At 39.7% G+C, this 11664-nt stretch overlaps 2 protein-coding genes across 2 annotated transcripts; one reads left to right on the top strand and one right to left on the bottom strand.

Annotated features, from left to right (window-relative positions):
* Positions 1–531: 531 nt before the first annotated feature.
* On the top strand, positions 532–4985 carry zgc:172067 (S-adenosylmethionine-dependent methyltransferase domain-containing protein). Its single transcript, XM_034213758.1, has 5 exons — positions 532–585; positions 3008–3140; positions 3291–3445; positions 3529–3646; positions 4510–4985. The coding sequence occupies exons 2-5, from the start codon at positions 3020–3022 to the stop codon at positions 4905–4907; spliced, it is 792 nt and encodes a 263-aa protein (XP_034069649.1). The 5' UTR covers positions 532–585; positions 3008–3019; the 3' UTR covers positions 4908–4985.
* Positions 4986–5112: 127 nt separating this feature from the next.
* Positions 5113–11376, bottom strand: grk1a (G protein-coupled receptor kinase 1 a). Its single transcript, XM_034213757.1, has 7 exons — positions 10438–11376; positions 9090–9217; positions 7725–7882; positions 7549–7632; positions 7304–7428; positions 7016–7217; positions 5113–6342 (listed from the first exon to the last, which is right to left on the bottom strand). Exons 1-7 carry the CDS (start codon positions 11140–11142, stop codon positions 6056–6058), a joined length of 1689 nt encoding a protein of 562 aa, XP_034069648.1. The 5' UTR covers positions 11143–11376; the 3' UTR covers positions 5113–6055.
* Positions 11377–11664: the final 288 nt, after the last annotated feature.

Below are 11664 nucleotides of genomic sequence, written 5' to 3' on the forward strand. Positions count from 1 at the left end.
GATGTAGAGAGAAGGGAAAAGCATGCAGGTTTAGAGATGCCGTCTGAAGAAGAGAGGAATGAAAAAAGCTTGATGAAGGAATTCAAAGGGAAAAGTGTCACACCAGGTGGCACACATCCATCTCACATACCATAACAAACCTCATAAAGATCTCCCTCCAAGGATAAAAATGTAAATATGTTGGCACCGTGCACAAGTGTTAGCATTACAGTCCTACCTGAAATCCCTGCTGAAAGCCAGATGTCTTGTTCATTAAGGATGCAAGGAGGAGAAGTAGTGCAGATGTTAGGATTTATCTTCAGAAAAAATAACAAATGTCAAACCTGATTATAAAGCCACAATGTTGTTGATTTTTTTTGAGTTATATATAGAATATCCACACAACAAGAGATGCTGTTGGAGAGCTGGGAGCGGTCCGGGTTGCTCATATCTGTCAGAGATTATAAATCAGTTGTTCTGCCTCTGTCTGCCCAATGCTGCAGCCTCGCTCAGGGGTGTGTCACAGATGCTGCTGCTTCTATAAACACAAGAACACAGCAGAGAAACATTCAGACACACAAGAGAAACAGCGACTGCTTCGTACAGGTATGTTTCAGCAACATATTTAAAGTGTTTGTTCTTAATGTTTCTGTGAATAAGACCTTCGTAAAGAACTCTTATAAACTTCTTATGAAAGTGGTTAGATTCAAATTACATCAAACTGTGTCCTTCATATTTGCATGGAGAGGTAGAGAGAAATGTCATGCTGTTGACCTCGGGGGTTTAACCAGCTGTGTTTTTGGGCTCCACACTGGAGTCCAATGACAGCCAAAGGGACTAGTACACAACATCTAGGCGATTGTCAACACAGTAAAACTTTAACAGAGCTTAAAAGAAGTCACAAACACACAAATCATTTTACGATGCACTCTAAAAATAAACACACAATTCCTAGCCAGAGAAATAATGCAAAGGTTTGTGATGATCCGGATAATAAAAAGTAAAGATATGCATATTGTCAACACGGCTTATAGGCCTACGCCTAAATTAATATCAAGTTGTGAATGCAATTTCAACAATGATTATTCAAACACCCTCTATTGGTGATAAAACACCAATCTGGGGATAGTCTGCTTCAGCTCGTGTCTGGAGTTCATCTCAAACTTTTTACTGTTTTTAAATGTAAACCACTTTGAGCTGCATGTCTTGCATAAAAGGTGCTAAACAAGTTTATTCAAATGTAGGCTATTTACGTTTGTTTTATTTGGACTATTGGTGAATTTATTAAGCATTTAAATCATTTCATGTTGGGCAAAATGACCACCATTTGTCAAAACACATCATTAGTATGATGGATCTTGTTAGCTAGTGAAATTATTTGGCAAACTGGCCAATTTACATTTCCACTCAGATACTATATTGCTAAAGATAACATGAGCAAGCAAGAAAGCTAACGGTAGCTAGCTGTGACTTAGCTAAGCAGCATGGATCTGGCGTTGGTTGCTTCATAACATCCGCTGTAAATGTATTTGCAAACAGCAAGCTAGTAAGCCAGATCGACCCTGAAAATCTTGATGAGTTAGCTAAAGTTATCCAGTCAATAAACTACTTTGCTACGTCAGCTATTCACTGGTGGGGTTGTATGGAAGCTAAAGACAGGCTAGCCACTGTGTGCATAAGTTTCACATGTTCTGGATTTTCCTGACAAAACCAGCCAACATACTTTATATAGAAATGAGTCATAAGCAGTGGCGACTGGTCATTAGGGGCAGGTGGGGCACAGCCCCACCTAGTGTCAGCAGAAAGTATTAAAATAATGATTACAACAAAATGCAAAAAATAAATAAAAAAATAAATAAAATATATTTTAAGATCATGTTTAATCATCTGATTCGTCTGTACATTGCTGTTTTAGTATGTGTTCTTCTAATTAGTGTCTACAGTGTGTGCCTATTGAGCTGTTTAGAGCCATGTGGGCCAAAACCCGATCCTGCCCCTCCCTCTCACTGTCTAAGTGAACGGTGACTGTAAAAACTACACTGCGCATGCTCAGAGTATTTTCCTATTTAATGTGTGTGGCAAAAAATAATGACCATAGGGGCATAGAGCTGCCATCTCCACCATACGTCATCTCACATAATTCAGAGCTGATTGGCTGTAAGTACGTGTGCCGCGAAAAGTGTGGTGTGTGAAGAGCAGGTGAAGAGGAGGAGAGAGACGCGTCCTAAAACCAGGAAGTAAGCTGCGCATGGCTTCCCTCCACAAAAAAGCAATGAGATTTCTCCATAGGATTTTAGAAAATAGCTCAAAATAAGATCTGTGGGAAACGTAGCTGTTAGATAAATGTACGTTTTGTTCAGCCGGATAATATCCACGTCTACCCTACTTTTATCATTTTCGAATCATAAATCCATCATTTAGATTTATGATAGACTTTTGAAACTACAAGAAGATAAGGAGGACTTTTACAAAAAAGTAATAGAGATTTTTGTCCAGAAGGATAGGCAAATGGACTTCATCTTCAAGTCAAGGTAAGACCACCATTTTAGTGAAAATGGGATCTTACTAAGAGAGAACAATTCAATATTTAAATGATAAAATTACATTTTTTTGGTATCCTTCTGTTGAACTGTCTGTTTAAAATTAATCGAAGAATCAGACTAAAAAAGCTTTTGAAAATAATATTATATTTTGATTTAGGTCAAAATATAATATTTGTAAACCTGAAGAGTCAGTGCCAGTGCCTCACCAGCCATGAACCTCACTGCAGAAGCTTATATATAGACATCTGAGTTTTTTGTGCCCCACCACTTTTGTACATATAGAAACGCCACTGGTCATAAGGCTGCTTTAAGCAACCAATTACTCCGTTTTTAGGTTCTGTTACAATCCGTTCAGACATTGGCAATACAGAGCGATTACTAAATGTGAATTGTTTCATATAGTAGGCTACCTTTAATCATAATCATAAGCTCCTGTTACAAGGCTAATGTCACTCAAATATTTGATTAAACTTCTTTCACTTTAGGCTTCAGTGATCATGGAAACATTGCCAAAAGTCAGCCAACATGTCCAAGAGAAGCATCAAATAATGGAAAACGAGTTGGATGACAAACAGGATGGAAAACTACCAGCGGAGGAGCAGGGGGTCGCAAATGAGGGTACATTTAGATTGAATACCCACTATGTTTTTTTTTTAAATTCTGCACCGCCAACCCTAGTCTAGCTTCTGTATTGCAGAAAAGCAGATTTGGAATAAGGTCTGCAGAATTATAACCTTCATTTAACACTTTCCTTTACAACATTAACAGACCAGAACATGATGGCAGGAGAGGCTCTGGACAGAAGGAACATCTGGGAGCCGAGTGTTTACTACGCACTGGGGAATGAGTTTTTTTATATCGCAGGTCATGACATCAGCATCCGCGAGTCTATGGATACTTTTGGTGCTCTGATCTGGCCCGGGGTACGTCCTGCTACTGTGTGTAATGCACATACTCTGACCTACTCTTTGGCTGCAAATATAGTCATGAGTGATTTACTTTGTAGGGGATAGCTTTGAGCCAGTTCTTGGAGAATAACCAGCAGCAATTGAACCTGATGGACAAAGCAGTTCTGGAGATTGGAGCTGGGACTGGCTTGCTCTCAATAGTGGCCAGTCTGCTCGGTAAGTCAATACAAGTCCATTTGGCAAAAACTTTCACTGGTCTTGACACTCAATGTCCCTAACACCTATACTTAAGAAAATCCCAGTACCATTTGATTGTGGGTGCTAGATGGCAAGCTTGAAGGATTTATTACAAGGAATATCTTAATGGCATCTGTTCATCTTTTGTGCCAAATGTAAATGTTGACCTATTGGTGGAAGTCACAGAAACATCAGGAGGTCACTAACACATAGGGATGCATTGTCTCTGAGGACCGTGCATATCCACCCACACCAACATTCTTACATTTTAAAAAGATCTCGCCGAAAACAAAGTGATGGTATTCTGTAGATATTGAGATATTGAGGTCCCTTCATTATCATCATCTTTGGCCTGTGTTCGGCTTGGTGATAGGATCGATGTCAAATGAAGTCACCCATTGTTGGATTGTTGGAGATAATGTCAAAGTGGATTGCAAGTTCCAAACTATAAAAACAAATTGTTTCCTTTCTTGGGCGTTAAGAAGTATACGCTTCTGAAAGACAGCAATTCAAATCTGTAATACATCATACGATAGCGGCAACTCAGCATTCAATCTGTGAAAACTAATCAAATGTTCATGCAAATTGAACTTGACATGAATGTGTGAACTATTGGCAATGCAGAAAAAAGTCAACCTAAATATGGCACTACAAGAAAAAACAGAGGATCAACGTTAGATCTTAATAGAACAAAGTAGTCTGACCAAACTTTCATGGCAATCCATCCAATAGTGGCACAGCATCACTAGAGCTACAAATGGATCAGTCAACAAAGAAAAAGTCAGTGTATGCTTCTTATTATCTGTACTTCAGCTGCCTTGGTGTTCTTTACTCTTTTCCAGGTGCTTGGGTGACAGCTACGGACCTGCCTGACATCTTATCTAATCTGACCTTTAACCTCCTGAGGAACACGAGGGGTCGCTGCCGCTACACCCCTCAGGTGTCTGCCCTCACCTGGGCTCAGCACCTGCAGAGAGACTTCCCCTACCCGGCCTTCCACTACGACTACGTGCTCGCTGCGGACGTGGTCTACCCCCACGGATCCATCAATGAACTGCTGGAGACCATGCAGCACTTCTGCCGACCGGGGAGTCGCACGACGCTGCTTTGGGCCAACAAGATCCGGTTCCAGTCAGATTTAAAGTTCACGGAGAGTTTCGAGAGCAGCTTCAACACCACGCTGCTCGCCGAGCTGCCACAGCAGGAGGTGAGGATTTACAAAGCCACAGCCAAGGAGTGACGAGGAGCTGCGGGAGGTGGAGGATCCTGAGATGTTAGAGGTCATAAAATCAATTCCATATCCTCTGTGTTGATCTGTGTTTAGTTCACAACATCAGTGGACAGAGCTGTAGCTGCTGTAAGGAAAATAACAGAAATTAAGCTCACATTTCCATTACAATAAGTTATTTTATTTGCCAGCACTTTTTTATACAGTTCATATCTCTGATTTAATCTAATTAACAAAAATAAAAACATTTGCTGTAAACGTGTCTCTATATTTAGGTTTATTTCATAACAACTTGACTATATTTACTTGTATGAAAGGTGCTCTGCTCTTCTTGTTTCTTTTCTTTGTGCAAAGATTAAATTATGATCTATGAAATAAACAAATAAATAAATCTATAACAATTTCTTTTAAAAAATGTACATTCCTGGTGTAGTAGCTTTTAGTATTTCAGCAACAGTAGTTGATTTAGCTGTTTATATTAAAACTAAAAGACAGTAGACTCAATAAGAACAACCTAGACTCTATAGAAGCACATATTCAAGAGAAGTAAATAAACATTGTTCAACATGTCACTCTCACTCGAATGTACCACATGACTAACCCTATTTAAAGTATAAGTCTATACTTTAAATGCATTTTAAACCTAAAAGTATTACATTCATTTAACACATGCACACACAAATAGTAAAGACTGAGAGAACGGCAAAGAAGACAAAGAGGAAATCATGTCAGCACGTTCTTTTTTAAACGTCTAAATCTACATTTTAAGGGGTAATCTGGAAGATCTCTGTGTTCTTCTCTTTGGTGGCACCTATCGCAATAAAATGGATTTTTCCAGGAAGTGTCGCCAAACACCCCTGGTTTGCAATGCTGTGTAAACCCCAGGGCTTTCATCAGGGGGGTATACGACTAAGTCACCATTGTGCTACTTAGTTTGGGGATAAAACCTTTAACATTATTACTTAAAGTCCACTCCAAGTTGAAAATCACCATCCTTTCTATTTGTGTTACTGCACTCACTGTTAACATGTAATTAAAGAGTCACAAACAGTTTGAACTGAGATTAGTGAGTCCAAAAGAGATGTGTCTTTCCTGAGTGTATGAGTCTTCATGACGCATAAGTCTATTATTATTAGTATTTTCAAGGTGTTTCGATGACTCTACGAAACGCAGCAGGTTGATGACTTTTGCTGCTCCATTACAGACTCCCTGCGGTCTTTGGGGATGCTGCCGTTAGGACCCCAAATATTGAGCTCTCCATAGATGCCTGTTTCGATCATCTCCTCTTGCCAGGGGATGGGGATGTTGCCTGAGGAAAACTCATCGAAAAAGCTTTTATCAGGATCATCCAAGGTCACTCCCTTCACCGAGGAGAAAGCTCCAACGTCGTCCAGACTTTTAGCGTACACCACTTTAGGGTCCGGGACGAAAGGTGGATGCAGAATTCCTGGAGAGAAATGAAAAATCTAACTTTAGGGGGATTTAAGCTTTAAAAAAACAGAATACGCTTTGACTCTAGATTTCATTCATGCACATGTTTGTATCAAACTGTAGAAGTTATACACAACTCTGAAAAATATGCCACGCGAAAGTATAGGAAACAGATGGTACCTGCGCAGAGGTGGGACGTCACTTAGTACATTCACTCAAGTACTATACTTGAGTACAAATTGTTGATACTTTACTTGAGTATTTCCATGTTATGCTACTTTGTAAATTTACTTCAGTACAACTCAGAGGTAAATTGTGTACTTTTACTCCACTACATTTAATTTGTACCAAGCAGATTTGGATTAAAGATGTGAAATATAATCAAAACGTAAAGACTTAATGTATACTTGCAGTATTCAAAGTCCTTAAAACTAGCTGCACCTTTCCAGCTTTGATAACACTTTAATGCATCAATAATTATAATTAAAACACATCATATATATTATTCTGAAATGGAGCATCTTGCATAATGAGTACTTTTACTTCAGTACTTATATAGTATATTTTGATTTGAATACTTGAATAACATTTTACATGCAGGACTTTTACTTGTCATAGAGTATTCTTACACTCTGGTAATTCTACTTTCACTCAAGTAAAAGATCTGAGTACTTCTCCCAACTCTGCACCTGCGTTCAGTTTCCTCCAGTTGATGTCACTGAAGAAAGCGTGCGCTCTGATCTCATCGCAGCATTCGTTCTTGAAGCCCATCCTCTTCTCAACGTCTCTGGCCAGCAGCCCGTCACAGAGCGAGCGAGCGTTCTCACTGAAGTTTTCCTCATAGGTCACCTCCCGGGTTAGCATCCGCTCTTTCATCTCCTCACGTTCAACCTAAAACAGGCAAAAGTGTTCCTCTCATTCATTTCACAAGTAATTCATGTTGTGCACAAGTTGTAGTTTGATGAAAGGTGACTGACCTTCTCCCCTCTGTTTCTGAATGGGTTCTTAGCTGCAATGAACTCATACAGCGTGACTCCCAGAGTGAAGTAGTCGACTGAGGTGTCATACTTCTCTCCTTTCAGCATCTCGGGAGCCATGTACCCTGTAAGAACGTAAGCCAAGCAATGGATAAACACATTATAATTAAGTACACATTAAATGTACACCTCTAAATGGTGTAAATTACTTAGGGAACTCATTTGTAGAAACAGAGGAGACCCACCTGGAGTCCCAGCGTATCCTTTGGTCTGTGTTTTGCCTTCTTTCAGCTCCACAGCAAGACCCAGGTCAGATATACGCACATTCCCTTTTTGGGAACATAAATAATTAATCGTAATTTGCTATCATTAACACAGGGACCATGCTGTTTCTTCTACTGTTCAACTAGAAATGCATTACCATCATTATCCAGCAGCACATTTTCTGGTTTGAGATCTCTGTAGATGATTCTCTTCTGGTGGAGGTGCTCCAAGCCCTGGATGATCTGAGCGATGTAGAAACAGGCTCTGGGCTCATCGAAGCCCGGGTTGTTCTCATCCACCAGGTAGATGTGGTACCTTCAGGGACCGGAGAACAGGTGAGCTTTGGCTAAAGCAGTGATTCTCAAATGGGGGTACGCGGACCCCTAGGGGTACGTTGGGGTACTGCAGGGGGTACGTGAGGTAAACAAAATAAAAAGGTTAATTAAAGAAATACCATGCATGATTACAAAAATAATCTTAGTACAATAAGTTAAATAGAAAACACAATTTTATATAAAATATTCCTAGAACCACTAAGGGGGTCCTCATATAAACATGTTACATTTGTGTATTGTATTTATAGTTTTTAATAATATATCATTTTGTTCATTGGTTTGTTAAACATATATTAATTCAATTGAAAAACTCCTTGGAAACATTTTTTTTTCATGCATAAAGATGAAAATATCCTTAGTTTGTTGTAATTCATCTATTAAGGAGTTAATAAATCAAACACTGAGGGAACATCACTATATTGTAATTATTTATATAGGCTTTTTCTGTCAAAAATGTCCGGGGTCGGTCAGGGGGTACTTGGCTGAGAAAATGTTTCAAAGGGGATACATTACTGAAAAACGTTTGAGAAGCACTGGGCTAAAGCATGTAGGCCATAAAAAGGCATACATTTACACGATTAAATATATACAGCTTAAGCTCAATTCTTTTTTTTTATACACATATATATTTTGCATAATAGAATCCTTCTTATTATGCTATCGTTTTGCAAATTACAGTCTTCCCTTTTTCTTTTTTTGACTGTTGGGTGCATTTTAGGGAACCACTTCATGTTATTTTTGTGATTTCTAGTCCAATGTCTGTTGAAAAACACAACTAAATATTTGCATAAAGCTGTCTCTTGTGAAACGGACACACATGCAGCTGCGTCTGTGTGCCTTTCTACAGATAAACAACAGTTTGAGGCCACCAAGGTTCATGTTATCACATGTAATCCCTCACACTGTAGGAACCATTATTTAGAAATAAAGTGTGGCACATTTGGGTAACTGATACTGTGTGTGTTCCCATCTGGTGTCACAGCTGACTTCACATTACAAAATCTCTCTGATGTCAGACTGCACACCTTCTGTTGGCTCTAGAGATGTTTAAAAGATATTGTAGAAACATGTTCTGTTTCTCAGATTAAAAAGACTGTAAACGCCACAGCAGCATTGCAGGGACGAGGACCTTATGCTCAGTTTTTGGGATGTTTGTACTTTAAAACATGGGAGGAATGTGACATTACTTGAGGTCTCCTCCGTTCATGATGGTCATCACCAGACAAATTTCCTCCTTTGTCTGGAAGGCGTACGCCAATGACACAATGAAGCGACTGTAAACCTTCTCAAGAATCTTCTTCTCCACCATCGCCCCCTACAGGACGACATTTGGAAAGACCAACAGTGGTACAAGAGACATTTTTCAAGAGAGGAAACATTTGTTTCAGACTATACAGAGACCTCTCTTCCATAGGCCAGTATGCTGATATACATGCCATTTGAAACATAGGTTAAAGTGCATTTCAAAAAATGTCCTCAGACAAGCCAAGGGCAAGATGCAACTGTGCCAAGCAGTTCCATTCAGAAGAGCTTTCCAGTAAAGCCCCCAGTAATCACTCTATCCCTGTCCCAGAGTTTAATACTGCGGGCTAAACGAGGCAGCGGCAGGGACAAAGATGATTAGCAGTGGCAGTCCCACACTTCCAACATGAGGCCAGCAAAATGCCTCGTTTAATCAAATCACTGCATGCAAGTAATTAAAAGGGCTTTTCATTTCCCTGAAATACTCATGCGAGGAAATGGGCCTTTACTGCAGTGCTGTCAGAAGAAATCACATCTTAACAAAACACTAATAAATAAGTTAAAGTCCTTCATTGAAAATGCAGTATGTAAACAAAGTCAATTAAATGTCGTAAAATTATAAAAAATGTAAGCCCTAATCGTCATGTAAGAAAAAAAAATCCTTTCGTTTGAGAAGCCAGAAAAAAAATGTTCACATAAAAAGTGACTTAAAATAATCAAAATAGTTTGGTTAATTCATTAATAGCTAATCATTTCAGCTGTATTTATAGACAATGCATTGTTAACGAACCCTCATATTTTATAATCTCTTTAAATGTTTTGTGTGCAAAAAACGTAAACGTTTGTGTGGTAACTTGTACAAATTATTCGCAGCTCTGAAATGTAGTGGAGTAAAAGTATAAATTGGCATGAAAAGAAAAATACTTAAGTAAAATTAAAGTACATAAAATGTGCACTTCTAATTACAATGGTTGGGTACATTTACTTAGATACATTCCGCCAAATTATTTTACTTGTTCACTATATAAACTTGGGCTGGATATAAACTGATATTCAGATAAGATAATATAGGTCCGATCATATCAGAAACTAACATATATAACCCCAAACTTGTAGCATTTATATTTTAAACTTATATTAACCTCTATGTCAAACATGTTTTGGAAAAGTTGATCATTGTTAATGCATTCCCCATTTCAAAACCATTTGTTTTTTTAAAGTTAAAGGCTAATGAAAAAGACATGCATTGTGAATAAAGGAGCATATTATCAGGAGTGACAATAGTTCTCTCACCTCAAAGCCTTTCCTCTTCTTCAGCCTCTTCTTGTTGAGTTTCTTACAGGCGTACAGTTTCCCCGTGGCTTTCATCTGACAGGCCGACACCTCCCCAAACCCACCTTTCCCCAGCACACGGAAGTCCAGGAACCAGTCTGCGTCCATGGGCTGCATCTCCAGCCACTTCCACTGCAGGTACCTCTTCAGAAACAGGCTCTCCAGGAAGGAGGAGTAGGGGGTCTCTCGCAGGAAGTCCAACAGCATGGCCCATGCTGCTACAAACAGATCATCGCCTGCTGCCTCCTGGTTCTCCTTCACCTTGGCGATGAGGTCCTCTGACAGGAAGGAGCAGAAGTGTTTGCCAGAGGGCTCCATGTAATGCAGGACTATCTTTGAGGCTTTCTTTGCCCTCCCAGAATCCTCAGCCATGTCATACGCCTCCAGGTCTTTCCACAAACGGCAAGCCCCGTGATACTCTACATTTGCATCTTTATCCAAGAACTCCCTAAAGAGGCGCTTGCCGATGGGCTGCTCCACACACACCGAGTCAAAGGTCACATCCAGGGTGTCCCTCAGGCCCTCACACACTGGGAGGTCGGGCAGCCTGAGGCGGGAGTGGTACTTTTTATCCCGGGATGATGCTGTATTGGTGCCATCAAAACTTCCACGAGCATTGATGTAAGCAGAGTTTGCTACCACTGTGGTCAGGCCTCCGATATCCATGTTTAGGGCAGGAGACTGCTAGGCAACAAAGAGAGGAGACATTGCAAAGAGAAAACAGACGCAGAGGATAAATGCTGCTTAAAAGTGTGTGGAAATAAGAAGACGCAGGTGACGGTGAGGCAGCATGAGAGAGAAATGGGACTGAGAGATTGGTGTCTCAACTCAACCCTCACTAAAACACACACACCTGAGTCATCATCTTTTGGTAATCCATTATGACCCTAATGTCCCAGACTGTGTGTGAGCACTGAGCACATGCAGGAACATAGACAGCATATGAAGATGGACTCTCAGTCATTCAAATGGCTATTCACAATTAGCAGTGAGACATTCATGTAGCCCAATCAAAGCAATATTGTCTGCAATATACCCAGAATCCTAATATCAAAATGAATGTTTTTTTTACCAAGCACGTAAAAAAATTAAAATACGACGTTAAATGGGAAATATTCTATTATATATCATTAAATACTGACATCCAGGTTAGTACAATCAATGTATGAATGGCTGTAGTAGTAGCCA

The sequence above is a fragment of the Gymnodraco acuticeps genome, unplaced genomic scaffold (assembly GCF_902827175.1).
Source record: "Gymnodraco acuticeps unplaced genomic scaffold, fGymAcu1.1, whole genome shotgun sequence".
NCBI lineage: Eukaryota > Metazoa > Chordata > Actinopteri > Perciformes > Bathydraconidae > Gymnodraco > Gymnodraco acuticeps.